Below are 21,477 nucleotides of genomic sequence, written 5' to 3' on the forward strand. Positions count from 1 at the left end.
AACAATAAATGCTGGAGAGGGTGTGGAGAAAAGTGAACCCTCTTGCACTGTTGGTGGGAATGTAAATTGATACAGCCACTATGGAGAACAGTATGGAGTTTCCTTAAAAAACTACAAATAGAACTACCATATGAACCAGCAATCCACTACTGGGCATATACCGTGAGAAAACCATAATTCAAAAAGAGTCATGTACCAAAATGTTCATTGCAGCTCTATTTACAATAACCAGGACATGGAAGCAACCTAAGTGTCCATCAACAGATGAATGGATAAAGAAGATGTGGCACATATAGACAATGGAATATTACTCAGCCATCAAAAGGAACAAAACTGAGTTATTTTTAGTGAGGTGGATGGACCTAGAGACTGTCATACAGAGTGAAGTAAGTCAGAAAGAGAAAAACAAATACCATATAGTAACACATATATATAGAATCTAAAAAAAAAAAAAGGTCACAAGAACCTAGGGGCAAGACGGGATTAAAGATGTAGACCTACTAGAGAATGGACTTGAGGAGACGGGGAGGGGGAAGGGTAAGCTGGTACAAAGTGAGAGAGTGGCGTGAACATATATACACTACCAAACGTAAAATGGATAGCTAGTGGGAAGCAGCCTCATAGCACAGGGAGATTAGCTCGGTGCTTTGTGACCACCTAGTGGGGTGGGAGGGAGGGAGACGCAAGAGGGAAGAGATATGGGAACATATGTATATGTATAGCTGATTCACTTTGTTATAAAGCAGCAACTAACACACCATTGTAAAGCAATTATACTCCAATAAAGATGTTAAAAAATAAAATAAAATGTCAATCAGATGAAGTATAATTAAAACGAAAAAAACTGATGAAATATATGAAAACTACTCCATGAGGCCAGGAAAGAAGAAAAATACAATCCTGGAGAACAACAATATATGAAAGGTGAATGGAGAAAGTGGGGCAGATTATGCAAATTGAGAAATAGCAGGAGATTTAGGAGGAGAGACAATAAAATGAAAAACAGATGGTGAATAGTGGTGGAAGCTATGATGCGATTAAATAGGACAAATCCTTAAAGTAAATCCATTGGATGTGGCAATTACTGGATTAACAACGTCATTCTGAAAGTGGTCTTGATAGAGCCACATGAAGGTGATGTGTCCGTGAAGGAGAGTGGCTATTAATCAATGTAATATCGTCTATTGATATCAACATTATGATTAATATCAACATAATTGATATCAACATTATGTGATTGGTCAACATATTCCTTGCTGCTATTCAGTTCAGGTTCCTGAGCACATACAGAGATTTCAACAGAGTTCCTGGTGCCGTGTCAAAAGGTTTTGACCATAAAGGGTGATAAGTAATCCAGAAGAAATAAAGGAACTATTTCAAAACAATGCTTTATTAGATTTAGCTCTTTCCCTTTCTCTGCCTGTCTTTTCATTTAACAGCCATTTTTTGAGAGTCACTGTGAGAGAAAATGCTTCTTCTATAATACAGTCTCAAAGCTAGAGTGCCCCAGGGACAGAGACGGTGGGAAAATGGAATACAAATGCTCTGAGGCTAAAAAGATGGTGATTTTGAATCACAGGGGTCTTTCTAGAACTCAGAACGTGACCTTCACCTCGTAGCATCTCTTTAACTCAGGGTGGCTGTGAAATTTCAGTTAAGTTACACAGTGAATTTAGTAGCACAGGAGGTGATGGTCTTTGGCTTTTTCTCTCTCCCAAGTCCAGACACTGGTTACTTCTGCTCACCTTTACTTCCCTCCCAGGGTCAGTGCTTTATTAGGCTGGGGATGGTAGGTGCAGATACCATTCTCCAGTTTGAGTAGGCTGAGCTCCTTCCAAGACTTCTCCCAGGTTAGCTTTCATCTCAAACTCATCAGCTCTTGCCTTCATGCTGGTTCTCTTGCTAACTTCTGAAGCTCTTTCTCATCACCTGATTCCAAGCCCCATTCATGTCCTGATTGTTGTTCAAGGAGAAGCAGGCCTTCAAGGATAGGTTTATATGAGGGGAAAAAATGAGGGCTAGGGAAAGAAGAAAAACCACAAAAACAGTTTGTCACACAAGGGTGAAGTCCTCCTCATATCACTGTCCTTTGGAAGAATGTGCTGGAGAAAAAAATAAGTTTGGAGACAGGAAACATAGAGGCGAGGTGGGGTGGAAAGTGGGTGATGGAAAAAGCAAACATGGAAGTCAGAAAAATCCCTCTGATTATAATTCTCCATGTGGGAACTGTCCTTGTGATTTATAAGCATTCGTCAGTGATCCATCGGCTTCTTCTCAGCCAGGGGAGCGGACTACTACATTTCCTTCGCCTGAGATGGATCTGTTTGATAATATGTGCTCCTTCAATTTGCAGCTGCTAGAGTCCCCTATTTCACATTTGAATCCACAAAGTACATTTAAAAAAATTAAGGGGCTTCCCTCGTGGCGCAGTGGTTGGGAGTACGCCTGCCGATGGGGGGGACGCAGGTTTGTGCCCCGGTCCGGGAGGATCCCGCATGCCGTGGGGTGGCTGGGCCCGTGAGCCATGGCCGCTGAGCCTGCGCGTCCGGACCCTGTGTTCCGCAACAGGAGAGGCCACAACAGAGAGAGGCCCGTGTACCGAAAAAAAAAAAAAAAAAATTAAGACCTGTTTTGTTCCTTATATTTATCTGCCTTTATTTCTTTTATGTCTACCTCTACCATAAAAGCAATGTAGACAGCAGAGCCCTTTTCTAATGGTAGCTCTGATACACAGTCTCATTGTCTTGTTTATTTACTTACATACTTACTATATGTTAACTCTGTTATATCATACATGCTATATCTATCAATTGTCATATCTTAGAAGGCATAAATTTGATCCAAATTATATCTAAATGCATGTAATGGTGAGTCGTATTATAACTTTATTCTGCTCCAATGATAATGTTTACATAATGCTGTATATGGTAAGGCTATAAAGTAAGGGACTGGCTTTTCAAATGAGACTTCTGCAAAATAGTCTCCTGACTTTATAGCCATCCATGTCTCATACACCAGAATGTTCATCCTAAGTGCATTATAACTTATTGTAAGCACTTTTATTTCTCCTCACTGATGGAATGAGGCAAAGAGTAAAACCCTTTGTGGTACAAAGCACATTTTTTTCCTTCGAGAACTTAGCATATTTTTTATATTTACTTTGTAATGACTCAGAAGGCAACAACATTTTCTTTACATAGCTGTGGAGTTGTTTTTAATTGCATAGTAAATGAAATTTTTAACTAGAAATCGGAGCCAGGATCCCAAGACTAATTTTATTCTTTCAAAGGTACAACTTAAAGGCAGGTTTTTCTCCTAAATGAGAAAGATTTTTCACAGAGAACAGAGACTCAGAGCAAGAATCAAAACAAAAGCAAGCTTTCAAATTACTTCTCATCCTCACTCAACCAAGTCGGGAGGAAAGAGGAGAATCCACAGTTCAAAGGAGAGCAAAGGGGTGTAGATTCTTGCTACTTCAGTGAGAGTGTAACTACCATTCAGGCACTGAGAAGGAGGAATGAGCCTTGTTCTTGCAACTGGGGGTCCACCTAGCATAGAGTATGCTTCATCTAATCTAGGAGGAACCCAGATTCTGCCCAACAGATCTCAGCAGGTCACAAAGTATAGCACGGACCCGCTGTTGTCCTCTGTCCAGGCTACCCTGAAGAGAGAGTGTGGGTTCTGTCTGATCACAAGTGGCGAGGCATTTAAGGCCTGAGCTCCCTAGGCACATGTATGCCACAAATGCTCTAAGAATGTTCCGGAGATGGCATTAGAGCTTCAGTTTACATGGCTGCACTGTAACAGGCTGCATCACTGTCCCGCTTTCAATTGCACGCTTATGGGCTTTAGAGGACCAACTATTGCCCGGAGGGACCAGACACAAGAGAACCTAGGGCCCTAAAAGGTGGTTTCCCTTGACATACCTGTTATTAAGCAAGAAACTGAATTAAACAGCAATATCTGGAGATTGCTGAATTTAGCCCCCAAATGGGATTTCTACAGAACAAATGTCCAAGATTCAAATTATGAAAAGTAATGGGCACAAAAATTTATTAGGCTCTTCCAAAGCTCACTGGGTACTCTTAATACTTTAGCCTGTTTAATAATCACAATCATATGCTAAGTAGTAATTATTCCTGTTTTGCTGAAGAAAAGCACTGAAGCTCTTCAGTAATTGTGGACCCATTTAGGGCCAGGCACTGCTCTATATGTTTAAAATTAACCCATTTAAACATTACAACTGGGTAGTTGAATGAAAATGAAGTTTTCATTTTGCAGATGAGAAAACCCAGGCCCAGAGAGGTTAAGCAAGTGTCCCAAGATCACAGAGTAAGTATGTGATGGAGCTAGAATGCAGAGCAGGAAACTGGCTTCTCAGCCTAAACTTGTAACCACCCACCACGCTACATTTCTCGCTAAGCAACTTGCCTAAAGCTATTAAACTGCAGAATTCATGGCTTTTCCACCCCACCACTGACAAGAAAATGAGGAATCTTGAGTTATGGTGTGATTAGGGTGTTGAGTTATTTTCTAAAGGGACCAAGACTCTTCAAAAGAACCTAGAAGAGCCGTTTCCAACCTCTTATAAATACTCCTGGGACTGATCGGAACTCCAGCTGTGACTGGGCTAGAAATCAGTTTTCTCCTGGTCCCAGTTTAAATTTTCCTTTTAGAATTTTTGTCTTTCTCTTTTTCATTTTCTTTGTAAATATAGAGATGATACAGTTGATGTGGCAACCAGAGAAGCACAGATCGTCCTAGAATTGACCTTTGAGATGTACTTAACCCTTAATTTGGTAGTTCTGCTTCTCCTCTACTTGCCCCTCTCCTCACCTGCACCATCTGCATGGAATATGTGTTTCTGCTCCTTCAAGAATATGAACCTGAAAATACAGCAATACATACATCATACATACGCATATATGAGAAGGCATATATAGCTGGACAAGGTGCTCCCTAGTGATAATAAGAGACAAAAAGCCTGTCTAGGGAGTACTTTTTTTTTTTTGCGGTACGCGGGCCTCTCACTGTTGTGGCCTCTCCCGTTGCGGAGCACAGGCTCCGGACGCGCAGGCTCAGCGGCCATGGCTCACGGGCCCAGCCGCTCCGCGGCATGTGGGATCTTCCCGGACCGGGGCACAAACCCGTGTTTGCACCAGTTTGCGCCTGCACCAGCAGGCGGACTCTCAACCACTGCGCCACCAGGGAAGCCCTAGGGAGTACTTTTTATTCCACGAATGACACAGACTGTCCTGACTTTACTGTTTGCCACTGTGGATGTTTTGGTTTTTGGTTTTTTTGCTCATATAGATGATGAATTATTCTAACAGGTAGTAACCCAGTCGCAGAAAGGGTGCTTTGTCCATATAGCACATGCAAATGACTAATGCAAATTGAGAATTTAAAGAAATACATGGTTGATCTGATACATATTTAGTGGATGTCATTCTATACAGAGATAAAGTTTTTGAATGATTTGAATAAGTCACTATTTTCCTTATAGCCATCCCTGTATATGACTATTTCCTTTTTATCTACCATATTCTACCATGGGAGAGTATAAGCATAGATATTGTTTTACATCTTATGAAATGTTTCAATGTACATCACGTCATTTTATTCATAGAACTATGCTAAGATTTGTTCTGAGAGGCTGGGGAAAGTATCATTAGCTTCATTTTATTTATGAAAAAACTAAGATACAGAAAGACTAAATGACTTACCTGTTTTCCAACAGGAAATAGATTGAAGGTCAGAACCAAAGTCAGTTACCTTCAGGAACCAAACAGTGTATGTCTTTTACCCTAACATGCCATCAGTACTATGCAGATTACTGAATCATAGTGACCATCAATAGATTCACATGAATCGGATTCCTGTGCCTTACTACCTCTGTGTTCTCGCCCTTTTGAACATCCATCACTACTGTGTGTACATATATACGTGTGCATCAGGGGCTTGTACATGAATGTATACAAAGGACCTATGGTGGGGGAGATTATCCTATCATATAGATGCTTTCATTGTTAAATGGTGTTAATTGGACTAAAATTCAGGATGAATCTAGGAAAATAAACCATCATGAACCTAGGATCAGTTTCTACCTAAAGAAGTTTAAGAGAGCAGATATGCGCAGGGCTGAGGGAACGAGGCCAAGAGAACAGGCAATGGTCAAAGCCAGAAGTCAAGTCTGAAAAGAAGTAGAGATGGGAGCAAGGCAGCTAGAAAACTGAAACTTCTGCTTGCAGGAAAGGGAAGCAGGAGTGCCTGAGGGTCAGCAGTGAAGCCCCACAATTCTCTTATTTCTTTCTGAGTTTAACCTTAGAACATGGTAATAAAGCAGAGATGATCCAAAATGTTTGATGATTCAAAATTCTTTAAATTTGGCTTTTAACTAATTTGGTGTTTTTTAATGTGTTTGCATATGTGTTGCTAGACTTCATTATACTTAAAATAATATGATTAAGTCAGACTCACGACTTTTGACTCAGGAGAATTTGGGATATTTCTGATTATTTACTGCATCCTCTGCTTAGAACGTTTCCTGATGCCATGCTTTAATGCCGGGAATGCACCGCATTAATTTCCAGACCAAGTGTCTTTCCTTCTAGAGGGAAATGAGTCTATGTTAGTTTTGTTGATTCACTAAGGGTTTTATTTGTAGGGTTAAACTTATAAAGCAAAAAGCATCAAAATAACGGGTCAACACACTCCTGAAGACTTCCTTCCCGTCCATATCTTGAATCAATCCACATCTTACAAAAGAGAGAGAATCACAAATGTGAAAAAAATAGTAAAAGTTAATTTAAAAAAAATAGCTTTTCTATGAATAAAGGCTAATTATTTCCTTAAAAAGTCAAATTTGCCCCAACTGAGTTGATTGTCCCTTACCTGTCCTAAGTATTACTGACCCATTTTTATACATGGGGAAAAAACCCAAAACAGTAAGGTTAAATGATTTCTCCAGCATTAATTTAGGAAGGAACTAAGTTATAGCTTTCTCCTGTACTATTAACAATGTACAAGAGTATAGTGTTATATAAGTCAGATTCTAAAACACAACAAAGGGGCATGATTCATTAACTACTAACTTACAAACAGGGTACCAGTAGACTTCATTGCAGTGTCTGTGTCATGAACTTATAATTCAAGGACTTGGCTGGTGGCAATTGAGTGCTTATAAATTAAGAAGCATATGCTTATGAAAAAACAGTATTGCACTGTAGATGTTTGACCTGTGCTTCCAGATATTTAAACCAAGAGACCAAGGTCTAACTCGGGGTTTTCAACTTCAAACCTGCCAACATTTTAAATGAGATATGTCTTTGTTGTTGGGCTGTCCTTTGCATTGTAGTATGTTTAGCAGCATCCTTGGCCTCTACCCACCAGATGCCAGTAGCAACCTCCCATTTCCAGTTGTGACATTCAAAAAATGTCTTCAGATATTGCCAAATACCATCTGGAAGTACAGATTGCCCCCAGTTGAGAACCAGTCATCTAACTGTTCTTTCTTAATTGAAGAAACAAATCTCTCACGCATCCAGTTACACTTTCCCCAGTCCTTATAATTAAAAAGTATAAAGATAGATAGCTGGTGAGAAACTAAGCAAAATGTATTTATTTGTTATTCGTGAATAAATACCAGATTATACTCTTAAGAAGCAGAGGAAAGTTTGGATAAATTCTAATACTAACTTGTTCCATTTTTAGCAGCCAGTAATGCTTGTTAAAAATGAGATGTATCTAGTAGCAGTTGAACAGGATTAATATCTGTTAGCTGTGTATCACTTACATCAAGGATACACTGTCAGTAAGTATGCGATTAAGCTATCTATTGGTACACACCAAATTTAGCATTTCTTTTATGCCTTCAATTATATTAATCATTTTGGAAGCATAATCCCCAGACTTAATGCAGTATGAGTGGGATTGTCAATGTACATATTTGTATAAGTGTGCATAATATACTTGGTGTGAAGTACTCACTGAGATTCGATGCTTGGGATTTTTATGGGTGCATTGATTTTTTGTGACCGTTCTATGGATTCAGACATACTGAACAGGGAAGTTAGAAGTTTGTTTGCTTGACTTTCCTGTTATGTTTTTAAAGCTGATTTTTTAAAAAAAATCATAGCTTCATGGTTAAGGCAAGTAACCCACCTGATATTTGTGGGTTCATGGTTAAAGTGGACAACTCACTAAATGTTTATCTAGTGCTTTACACGTCTTTTCACTGTTTTTCATGTGTGATATAGATTATTTAATTCCCAGGAATGATCTTTCTTCACTGGGAACAATTTTTTCTCTCCTTTGATTTCATGTTAATGTCACACTCAGTAATTCTCTTTAAATTTTCCTTATGTGTCTGATAATTTTAATCATTACTTAAGAAAAGTTAAAATAGTTATCACCTATCCTGCACCTATTAGATAATTAACAAATATTTGATAATTGATCTAATAGTAGTTTGTTAAATTCAGTTGATTTATTCCACATTTCAGCGAGTGCCTACTGTGAACATGGTGGATTATGCTGTTGGCTCCATTAAGGTTCCATAGGTGAATTTTTGAGGGTCACTCTCATTAATAAACTTATGAGGAAAGATAAGTACAATAACTAATTCAGTGTGGAGTACAATGGGCTCATAAGAAGCAGCCAAGTAAAAGGATGGGACACTAATCAGAGGAGATTTCCTGGAGAGGTGACACTTTGTATTATATCCCCATGTCCTCAGCTGCCTGCCAGAAATCCCACCTAGAGTGGATGGTCATTCTCTGCCCTCTCCTCTTGGCACCAACATCGACTCTCTTTACCATGTAGTCCTTTCTAAATCCTGGAATGATTTGCCTACCCTGAGCTCCTGAAGGAAAGCTCAGGATTCCGTTAAATCCAAACAACACATAACAATACAGATTTTAAAAATTTATCTCTTTATCCTTTCCCTGCTTTGGCCAAAGCTGACTTTGAAGATAAAGTCACTAGGTATTTAGTTTTGAACTAGAATGTCTGGTACTGAAGCAGCATTGTGGGTGAGGGATAATTCATTACCATCTTACGATGGTGGGGCATGAGAATTCTCATTGACTCCACAGGCATGCCTAATGCACATTTAAGCCACTTACCTTCTAGATGCAAGCTCATGATGCTTATTGGCCAGTCAGTGCATGCTGGAACCTGGGTCTGCCTTTAATCATCATTTCTTCATTTTCGAATAGCTAGACAGCTGTGACTACCCTATATGACTGGTTGTTTTCATTTAACAAACAAAAGTGCTACACTTTTGTGTAATTGAGACTATACTTTGACCACCTTTTTTCTTATGTGCACTTCTTATGGTTTAAAATAGTTGCCACCTTAAATCAAGATTTAAACATTTTTAACGTTAAATTAATTCTGAAATTGTGAGACTTTTTGCTCATTTTTCAGTATGAATGTTCTAGCCATGTTGTAGAAAGATTATTTTCTAGTTTATATAGTTTATACTCTGAACTATTAACTACTTTAAAAAAGAGCCTTTAAATATCTGGAGGAATGGTTTCCTTTTGAAAAATACTACATTGTGCTCTGGTGCTTGGAGTTGGCTAATTGTGTTGAGTTAGCAAAAAGTGTGAGTGTATGTGTGTATGTATATATTCTAGGGTACCTTTCACTTATTTGGAAGTAAAAGAGAAATTACAAAAAATAAATATGAATGAAACACAATGTAAAATAAGATGTCGTGTAGATTATCACAGCAAAATTTCCACATTACATATTGTTTTGGTACATGCATTTTTATGGGTCTGACAATTTTGCTGAAATAGTCAATTGTTTCTTTACATAAGATAGTCCTGAACTCTCTCAGAGAATAACTCCAAATAATGATCTATGTGATAATTACAACTTTTCCAGAGACAAAAATTGCTAAAGTGTCCAAAGGACCCTAAAGATTCAACTTAGAAACTCTACCTTATACTGATAAGGAAATTTGCCCAGTTCATTAGTGGATGCTGTAAGGAGTTGGGACGGGAGGTGGAATATAGGTAACCATATGTCCTATTTCTGCATATATGACACTGTTAGTTCATATGACAGGCATTTACCAGGGTCTATTTTACAGCAGATTAGTGTTTAGAGGTACCATAATGAATAAGACAAAATCTCTCTTTATTTGATATATAGGCTATATTTATGTAAAATATATTATATTTTTTTCAGGATGAACATGTTAGAGCCTTATTCCAGGCTAAACAGCATTCAAGGTTCACCTCTGTGCAATAGCATACCTAGTTACTGCTGTGTTGTGCTGTGTAGATGGTAAAAAAAAATGCAAGGATAAACGTGATAGAAGACTTAAAATGCTTTTACGGAGAGGAATTTCCATTTTCTCAGTAGAAAAGAAAAACATAGGAGACCTACATCAACAACTTTATTTATGATCTAGAAGAAGACAGCAAATAATCTATTAATTGATTCATAACTGGGTCTAAGTTGAGAAGTGCCGCAAATACCACCAAGGACAGAGACATGATGCCACCAAAGAATAGAAGAGGAAAAGTAAAATTGAGTCTGGAGAGAAGCAATAAGCATCCGTAAAGTTAGCTTTGCCCTCCTATTTAGAGGAGTTTTAAATTATCACACATAATTAATCTCAATAATATCTGCATGGTAGAAAAACACATATTGGAGATACTAAATGATACCTTAATCCACCTATGTTTTTGAAAAGAAATAGGTGGAGAAGAAAAGAAAGACCTTTATATCATGGCACCCAAGTAATTAAATAAAATTCTCATGTTTACTAAAATATGCAATTCACCCAAAAATAATGGAATAAGAAGACCTTTTGTACCATGGGTGAGGTATTTTTAAAAGATTCGTCATTTCTCCTTCTTCTAAGAGAGATGAGCTGGCCTCTATGTCTTGACAGTGGTCAACCCCGTGGATCACGCATCAACTTCCTGTGCAGTTTAGACTGCACAGTTTAGACCTGAGAGGAAACTTGGATTGGACTTGGTTTGGAAAATACAGGGGAACATGGTGCTTTGATTGTTCTGCTGTCATGCTCCTGGCTCCTTCTGTCCATCCCTCATGCCCCAGAGTACTGAGCAGCTGGCTGTGCAGCTGTGAACAGGGTCTGAGATAATCTCCCCATGAGGCATACATAAATCTTGCCAAAGGGATACAAAGAGAAGTTTTTGCTTGATTTTTCCATTTCCAGATTCTTGCTAGAATTGAAGGAGTATGGTTTTCTCCATTAAACCCTTTTAGGTTTCTAAAATAAGTAGTTATTCAAATAAATATTTTTTCCTTCATGTTTCTTGGAATAAGAACTACAAAATTAGTTTTTTCATCCACGATAAACGATTGAATTCATTCTATTGTGCCAGAAATGCTGGTAGCAAGCTGTCTTGCCAGCAGGCAACCTACTGCCCTCAGCAGATGGAACCAGACTTAGGCAAGATGATACTAGCTTTGATTTTCTTGATACAATTCCTATCTACTTACCCTTGGACCTACTCACACGCTTCTCACTCCTGGCAGTGGGCATTCCAAACTTGGAAGGATCAGAAGCAAGTTCTGAAATTCAGTCTAATTCCTACAATGGTGGGGCATAACTTGAATCTACCATCACATAAGCCATTAGGAAATACTAATGAAAGAATAAATGCAGTTCAAAATGGAGTAAATATGCCACATGATCAATTGTCTATTTCTCAAAGTTATTTAAACAAATGGAGTTCTGTGTGAATGACCTTCTCCTAGACAAGAAGAAGATAATCCAGTGGGAAGTCAATATCCATTTAACTCTATTTTCCTGCATTACTCGTACTGATTGTTTATTGCCACACTGGGTATAATATAATGGCATCCATCCATTGGATGGTAATTAGATCTTAAAGGAGAAATAGCGACAGTATTTAGGACTCTAAGAAATGGCATAGCCAGGATTCATCCTGCACATAATTATTTCTCTTATTTGGCCCCGTTGAATCAAATTGCATAGAGAATGAATGCAGACCCGTGTATGGCTAAGGCTCTAATGTTGTTATTCTACTTTACCAGGTGTGTTGTAGAAGATAAGAACTCGAAGGTGGCCTGGTTGAACCGTTCTGGCATCATTTTTGCTGGGCACGACAAGTGGTCTCTGGACCCCCGGGTTGAGCTGGAGAAACGCCATTCTCTGGAATACAGCCTCCGAATCCAGAAGGTGGATGTCTACGATGAGGGTTCCTACACTTGCTCAGTGCAGACACAGCATGAGCCCAAGACCTCCCAAGTTTACTTGATCGTGCAAGGTAAGACAAAATAAGAAAAATGTGGTAAAGGAGAGGTGAGGCAGAAAATAATCATAACATACAAATACTCGAATAATCCTTTCTGAAATAAAAGAATACCTCCAAATGCGTTACGGCACTTCAGTATGTATTTTCTCTCCAAAAGGATAGACTTCAAATGAGAGAACTAAGGAGGATATAGAAAGAGAAGTCTTGCCACTGTGAGCCAATATCCTTGGTGAGAATATTTTCTTTTAGCCCTGAATATAAAAACACACAGCAAAGGCCACAGCTGTGTCCACAGGGACACAAAACACACAGACTGCTCAGAACCATGTGAAGTGCACTTTATTATAGTGTTAGGTACTGGATGCTTTTGCTGAAGATTTGATTTTTATCTGTCCTCAGTCTAAAGAATATCACTAATGATCTGTTTTAATGATAGTAAATGTTATTTGGAAAAATAAAAATTTCCAGAAGCCTTGACATCCTTTCAGCTGACTAGCTTTCTTTGTAGTTTGTATCTCCATTTAATGGCAAGTTATTTGTGAGCAAGTGCAGTGATGGGGATCTGCAAAGTCATCAGGGATAATCTGCTTCCAGATTGGGGTTTCCAAGGGCACATCTGAGTCATGGTTTTACAGGATGAAAATCCTAAATGGCATATGTAAGCCCCCAAACTATAGCTCTCTTGGGTCCCTTTCCCCATAATAGCAGAATGAGAACGAAGCTGATCAGCTGCACAATTTTATTGCAAGTGGAGTCAAACTACCAGCAGTTTCAATGCATCTATCAGGAAGGATCTCAGCACTAACAAATATTAGGGCTGTGTTAATGTATTCTTGATGTACAATTTTATGTAAATTTAATGCAAATTAGGCATGGCCCTAGGGCTCCTGTCAAGATTCCAATGCAGTCAGTTGTATGGCAAAGTTTGACTGTAGCTTCTATTAATGTGTTACGGAATTGATTATTGCAGCATTTAAATCATTGCTCTCCCAACTCCTCTGATTAAGATTGAAACTGTTTGTTTGCTCTTTAGTTCTTCTCGGTCCTTGTTAAACGTTTCTTGTATTTTCTCTATTCTATTTCCAAGATTTAGGATCATCTTTACTATCATTAATCTGAATTCTTTTTCAGGTAGACTGCCTATTTCCTCTGCATTTGTTAGGTCTGGTGGGTTTTTGCCTTGCTCCTTCATCTGCTATGTGTCTCTCTGTCTTCTCATTTTGCTTAACTTACTGTGTTTGGGGTCTCCTTTTCGCAGGCTGCAGGTTTGTAGTTCCCGTTGTTTTTGGTGTCTGTCCCCAGTGGCTAAGGTTGGTTCAGTGGGTTGTGTAGGCTTCCTGGTGGAGCGGACTAGTGCCTGTGTTCTGGTGCATGAGGCTGGATCTTGTCTTTCTGGTGGGCAGGTCCACGTCTGGTGGTGTATTTTAGGGTGTCTGCGGCCTTATTATGATTTTAGGCAGCCTCTCTGCTAATGGAAACTGGAGTAAAATACATCAGAGACTGTCTGGTGCAGTGGCGGTTTAGTCATGTGAGCGCTATCTTGGTACATTTGCGATGGCTGACAGCTTCATTTTATTGCTTGTAAAAGGCATGTCTAGGGCTTCCCTGGTGGCGCAGTGGTTGAGAGTCTGCCTGCCGATGCAGGGGACATGGGTTCGTGCCCCGGTCCGGGAAGATCCCACATGCCGCGGAGCGGCTGGGCCCGTGAGCCATGGCCGCTGAGCCTGCACGTCCGGAGCCTGTGCTCTGCAACAGGAGAGGCCACAACAGTGAGAGGCCTGCGTACCACAAAAAAAAAAAAAAAAAAAAAGGCATGTCTACTGACTTGCAAAGTTCCTATCACAGTCAAAGCATAGAATGCTTTCCTTGTAGTTTAGTGGAGAGCACTTGAGTTTCTTTAATAAGAGACACCAGGGTTTGGATATCAGGCAGCCCATTTAAGTGTGTAAACATAACTACTGATGTGTACATATGTAAATGGGTTAATTTATCAGCTCCCTCAAAACACAAGCACACACACACACACACACACACACACATTCACACACACCTCAAAACAAAAGAAGTTCTATCTCATTTAATGGCAGAGGGAAGGGAGATAACTAGTTTACTTAAGGCCCCTTACCTTCACAGGCTTTAATATTATTGGAAAGCTACTAGAGAACGTGTATTGTCCTATATTGAATAACATTGGACAATCTGAGTATTACATTCCTTGGTTTCTAGATGAGGAAACAGAAGTTAATTAGATTTAGGTTAGTGGCTGCAGATCACACAGAGAGTTCAGGGAGTTAATTTGGAGCCAAGCAGACCAGGAATCAAATTTGAAGCACTTTCTACTGGAATGGAAATTTTTTTGCTGTGACTTTTTAAGAACTACCAGATTTATATTTGTCTGAGCTCTTAGCACCAAATGCCCAAAGCCCTTCCTCCTGTTTTCTTATGCATGTAGCACTTTTATAGCTACAAACACAGCCATCTTGAGAGTTAGAGCTAGAACTAGGTTAGATCATACTGCTTATACCTTCATACCATGTCAGCACAAGTGAAATTAACTTAAATTTAACTTAATATTAAGTTATTAAATTTAACTAAATATTAAGGGATGGAGAAGGACCTATAAAATACCAGGTACTGTTCATTCATTATCTCGTTTGATTCTAATAATATTATTATTAAGTGGGTGTTAATAACTTTATTGTAAATATGAAAAAGTTGAAGTTCAGAAATCATAAGGAGTGTCCAAGGCTGCCTGTTGGCTTACGAAAGAGTTTCAAACCCACATCTGTTTGATTCAAGATATTATAGTGTTTTCTTTTTAACCATATTGCTTTAAAAGAAAAATGAGCAACAAAGCTTGTTCTTGTAAGGGCGATAAAGAAAGGTTGTCTCCTCCTTAAGCCTGAGTTATGAAGGGGGATTTTTTGGACAATTATATGGATGCTGGCATTTGATATTTCATGCCAGATGGCTGATTCGCTTCCCCTTAGGACAGTCAACTTTGTGATTATGTCAGTTGGTCCACCCCTTCATGCTGCTTGTTCACACTGCTTCCTACTCTGTGCCTCAACTCTACGTGTTTTCACCACATCAAAGATGCTGCCATTCTTCTTTCCTCCAATTCCACAGCACCTTCCTTCAGAATATAAGGGTCTTTTGAATTTTTCAAGTTCTTCCTTGCTCACCATACATGGTTTCCGCAACTCCCACTTAACTAGTCATTAAATAAATACTGTATTCTTTTTCTTTGCCCATTGGTGAGGCCACCTTTAGCTCAGAGATGCTGTGAGATATTCCTAAAGAACAGCAGTTAAGAAAGCAGGCTTCAAATCTCGGTTTTCCTTCTTGCTACTTAAATAAATTTTGGGGTAAACCACTTGATTTCTCTAAGGCTCCGTTTTGTCCTATGTAAAATAGAGATAAAATTAAAATTTTAAACCCTCCTTAATGAATTGTAAGGATTAAATTACATGATTATGTAAGCCCCTAGCCCAGTGTCTGGAGATCATGAGTTCTCACCCAATAAGATGATGATGGTGATGGTGATGGTGATGATGATGGTGGTGGTGGTGGTGGTGGTGGTGGTGATGTTGATGATGATGATAACCACTGCCAACAACCACGCTGCTGCTGCTGCTGCTGCTTGAGTATCTCTCATGAGGCTCGCTTTTGCCCAAGGTGCTGCCCAGAGTGTAACAACTCCTTCCACCCATTGCCTGTTACCCTTGCAGAAGGCTCTTTTGCTGTTATTCAGGTCCCTGTCCAGTCCATTTTCTTCAGTTTTCCTTTTCCTTAGCATCCAGTCTTTCACTTTACTTCTTTAAGATTTTAAAGGGCTTCTTAGACCAGCATCACCTTTAAGTTTCTAGCTACATTTATTAAGGATGTCTGAGGACAGCATGCATCAGCAACACATCGAGGGTTTTTGTAAAATTCCATTTTAGATTTGGTGGCTCTCCCCCATCCCAGAATTTCTGACTAAGTAGCTCTGGGGGTAGGGCCTGATCATTTGCACTTCTAGCACATTCCCAGCCGATACTGATGCTGCTGCGGCAGGGACCATACTTAGAGAACCACTACTTTAAAAGAAGTATGTACCTTAAGAATATCTGGGGAAATAATCCTGCATAATTTCATTCAATTTCAGGTAGTGTTAAGTGTTACACCTGCCAATATTCCCAAAACTAATCTTCTTGGGCATGAGACAGGAAAGGTAGATTGATAAATACCTTAACTTTCACGATAACACCTTAGGCCCTCTGCGGCTTCTTACCTAGCCTAGTCCCGTGGAAAGAAAATCGCCTCTCCCCAAACTGTTAATTTTCAGGTATCAAAGCTGAAAAAAAAAAAAAAAAGGTTGAGACATGAAACTTCTCTAGACTTCCAAAATCTCAAATTTATAAATGTTTAAGTGTTTGTCCCCCACGTTTCTCCTGCATCCCATTTCCCCTGGAAGCTTACTTTCCTTTTTACATATTCCCACCACATTAGTGACTTTTCAACATCTCCAATATTTTCTCTCTTATTTTGGTGACTATTTTTCAGAGAGAAAGTAAGGTTTTGTTTTTTCTTTTTATCAATTCAAAAGGATCATTACACACAAAATAACCTGTGTTGAAATAAATATGCTGCATGGTCCGCTAAACTCAATCTTTAGCTGAATGACATCTCCAAACATCTGCCTCACGAGGAACACAGGTGAAAGTTCTGCATCAGCAAATACACAAATCAATAATGACCTTTGGGATCACTTGTGATTAGTGATAATAACTGTTGCATCTGTGGAAGCCAAGTCTATTCAAACATACACATTCGAGATGCTTAATAAGTGATGAGACCCATTTCTAAAGCCAGATATTTTGGTTCCTACACCACCTCCTTTACAGATTCTAAACTCAAAGACTGAGAAAACATTACCCCTAACTTCAATAAAATAAACAGATTCCTCTGGCATCTTTCCCATTAATAATGTCCATTTCTTCTCCATAGGTTACCCTCCAATGATGGCCTTTTTTTTTCTGATCATGCCACAGGTGGAGGCACTTGTGTTAAGGCAATATTTCTTTTCATCTGATCCTTACATAAACTGCAAAAACAGTCAACAGTTTGGTGTATTATACTTTTCAAAATGCCGATTCCTGAGAACCACTTTCAGAACAATTGAATCAGAAGCCTTAGGAATGCAGCCAGAATTTGTGAATACATTATGCTCTGCAAGTGATTCAGATACACGTGGAAAAACCAAGAACTACTGTTCTAGAAATCTAAGCAATCAATGACGGATTTGATGCTGCCTGCCTGCTCATTTTCCCATATGACATGGCATCAAATTATATCTAAAACTCTGCGAAGCAGGTACTAGGGCCTTTTAATAGAAAAATTAAAAGTAAAATAAAATAAACCTGTGTACTCATTGAAAACAGAGATGAATCTCAGCTTCCTGAGCCCTGGGGGAAGTGGCTCCAATATTCTTTTTACCTGTAACAATAAGAATCTCCGTGTGTGGACGTTCCTTAAAACACTAAAAATAGAATTACCATACGACCCAGCAATCCCACTACTGGGCATATACCCTGAGAAAACCATAATTCAAAAAGAGTCATGTACCACAATGTTCATTGCAGCTCTATTTACAATAGCCAGGACATGGAAGCAACGTAAGTGCCCATCAACAGATGAATGGATAAAGAAGATGTGGCACATATATATATGCAATGGAATATTACTCAGCCCTAAAAAGAAACAAAATTGAGTTATTTGTAGTGAGGTGGATGGACCTAGAGTCTGTCATACAGAGTGAAGTAAGTCAGAAAGAGAAAAACAAATACCGTATGGTAACACATATATATGGAATCTAAAAAAAAAAAAAAAATGGTTCTGAACAACCTAGGGACAGGACAGGAATAAAGACGCAGACATAGAGAATGGATTTGAGGACACGGTGAGGGGGAAGGGTAAGCTGTGACAAAGTGAGACAGTGGCATGGACATATATACACTACCAAACGTAAAACAGACAGCTAGTGGGAAGCAACCACATAGCACAGGGAGATCAGCTCGGTGCTTTGTGACCACCTAGAGGAGTGGGATAGAGAGGGTGGGAGGGAGACGCAAGAGGGAGGAGATATGGGGATATATGTATATTTATAGCTGATTCACTTTGTTATAAAGCAGAAACTAACACATCATTGTAGAGCAATTATACTCCACTAAAGATGTTAAAAAAATAAATAAATGGTAGAATTCACCCGTGGGGGGAGAAAGAATCTCCATGTGTATGTGAATACAGTGGGCATCCTGACATGATATTTTTTTTAATGTGAATCTTATTTTTAAATATCTAATTTACCATACCTTACAACATTTATCATATTTTCAATTTATTTATTATATTATTCTTGAGTCTGGTACCCATACTAGAGTGGTAATTTCCATGTTGAGTCTTTTGCTCTCTTTTAATGCTATTCTAATTTGGTTAACAATTGTTTTCAAAACGGCCTAACCTGCATATCCTAAAATTGGAGATAATTTTTTCAAAGCATTTTGGAGTTTTTGAAATGCATTTCTTAGTTAATAGTTAAATTTCACTATAGTATTAAATAGAATCCCAGAAATTTTTCTCATCACTCTGACTCAAATCACACACATGGATTGTGAAAATCTCTCCGTTGCTTGTAGGGAACTGTATTGCATAATTACCTTAATTAAACCAATATAACTATGGGAAAAAATATGAAAGTCGACTCGTAAGACCAGACACAACACACTGGGTCTTTCTTTTCAAATTCCCACACTTAAAACACCACATTTCCTGTATCTCATTAATCCTATAATATTCATATTGGCTTATAGCTGTCTGTAGATTCCTTCTTAATTTAATAATTGAAAATTCAAATGTTATGAAACATTTAATTTTTTCATGATTACTAGTCTAGAACTTACTGGTTCTAAGATTTAAATTCTTGGGTGCATTTTATAATCCTATTAAACATTCCTCATTCTGACCATAATCTACTACCCCGAACTCCAAGCAGCTGTCCTTTTAATCTCTTTCTTCTTTCCTTCTTTCATTATTTCCTTTGTTCTCCCTTCCCTTCCATCCTTCTTCTTTTCCTTCCTTAATTAGCATCATGTTGCATTGATTATTTTTTCAATAACTTAACATAGCCTACAAAATTTCATACCAAATGTTTGCCACTGCATTCCAATTCAACTTAGCCTGGAGCTCTATACATGTATTAAACGTTCTAATGAAATAAAAATTCAAAACCTTCTTTAGTTAGATTTTATCTGAGGGTTAATTCTGTTGATTATTGAGAATCTTACTGATTACCTGGAATTCTCATTTGGATTTTATGTGCTGAAGTCTACTAATTCTCCTGCTCTTCAGCTTAATTTTTCAGACAGTAGCCTCTTGATTGGCTGTTAATAGGTCAGGTTCAGACTTTAAGGACATCACTGTCCACATCAGCAATCAGACAGCCAATGTAATGGGAAGAAGTGAAACTTTGGGGCTAAAATATTTGAGAATATTACCTCATGTAGTTTTAATTTTGATAATTTGATAGTCCTCCTGTAGGAAGGACTTCAAGTCTTGTCTAAGTCAAGCCCACCCACTCATAATTAATTGCAGTCTCCAAGCTCTGTATATGTATCTGCAGTCCACCTTTTAGTTATTAAAATAAATCCACTATTAACATCCACATACTTTCTGCTCTAACCTACATTTTGTCTTTCTTGAAGATGAGAAAAATAAGAGAAGACAGACAAAGTTATTTTAGTACCCAGAGCTGGCTCAGCGTAAAAACACAGACTCCATGAATGGAAGACACAGACCAATGAATGTTCAGCTGCATTCAAAGATTCAGTATATTCTTGAATCATTACACCAATAAGGATTTTAATACTTTCTGGTCAGAATTTTGATGGTGATTAGGAAGAATTTGGGAGTCGGCATTTATTCTGTATTGGATCTGCATCTGCTAGATAGTTGAGCTACATCCAGTCTATGCCACAGTTATTTTTACTTATATTTACATGATATCTATGTGGCTACTCACAGATGTGCTAGTTTTTACACAGACATTTTACCTATTAAGATAAGGAAAGCTACTCTTTCAAATATTTTCAAATAGTACTGTAAGTTACCATAAATTATCATCATCTATAGCATTTATGTTTTCTATACATTACCAAAAGGACCCCCCCAAAAAGCAAAACAAAAAACCCTGTGTACTCTTAAAAATCTTAAAGGCAATTTTTTGAATTCATATATCTAAAAGTCAAGAAAGATGGCATATATATATATTTTTTCAATATACGGGTACTTCCATCATTTTCAGTTTGCTATAAAGAGGTAACATTTTTGGACAATGAGATGATTTGAGTTTTCTTTAAAATTTGTCAAATCCTAGATCTGCCTCAGTGACAGATAAAATATGCAAAAGACAATAAGTCCCCCTTCCTTCTTTTTAGTGAAAAAACTATTATGCAAGCTGTAGTACAGTGGGAAAGCAGCCCCAACCTGTGCCAAGATCTATCCAAGGAGGGTTTCTAAGGGGATACAACCACTAGAGTGCCCAGGGACCACAAAAGAAGGGCATCTGAGTGGGGAGGCAGTTGTGGAGGGTTAGGACCTTGACTACATTTAAGAGAGTTGAGCAAGTTAGTAAATATATTGAGGATAATGATAACCGGTTTCTTATTATTGGAGAAAAGAAGTATAAATATAGAAAGGGGAAAGCTAAAATGAGCCCTGTGGTGTTGGATTGAAACTGGAGTTATAAGTGTTTATTCATTGAATTTTAATAGAAGATGGATACATAGAAAGAAAGAAATATAGATTAAATGTGTATGTATATTTCCTAGCTTCACACATTGAGAGCACTTACACACTAGTAGCAATGAGCATACCTATCCTCCAGATGTTGATTTTAAAATATCACTCTCTACGAAAAGGAACAAGGGCTACTAGAAGAGATAGATGATTCCAGGGGTGAGGAAGGAACAATGTGAGTTTGGAGCATCCTTTGTGCCAGAAAGTAAGGTAGTCCTCAAAGAAAAATAAGGTATGTCCAAAGTACACAGAAACCAACTTGAAATGGACTTCCACTGACCAATTCGGGGACAATTTGGGTATTGAAATAAATGATAGCAATACATTATAATATTGATAGTAATAGAAATTAAATGATAGTTATTAAATAAAG

General features: G+C 38.3%; 1 protein-coding gene across 2 annotated transcripts in view; it reads left to right on the forward strand.

Moving 5' to 3' along the window:
* The window catches only part of LSAMP (limbic system associated membrane protein), a gene marked incomplete at its 3' end in the record, with an annotated part of 648,619 nt that overhangs the window by 341,163 nt on the left and 285,979 nt on the right, over positions 1-21,477 (forward strand). For both annotated transcript variants that reach the window (XM_082655043.1, XM_082655044.1), the window contains exon 2: positions 12,049-12,281. In XM_082655043.1, coding sequence (XP_082511169.1) covers positions 12,049-12,281 — 233 coding nt within the window. The remainder of the gene's footprint in view (positions 1-12,048; positions 12,282-21,477) is intronic.

This window comes from Grampus griseus (genome assembly GCF_964374135.1).
Source record: "Grampus griseus genome assembly, chromosome: 5".
Taxonomy (NCBI): domain Eukaryota; kingdom Metazoa; phylum Chordata; class Mammalia; order Artiodactyla; family Delphinidae; genus Grampus; species Grampus griseus.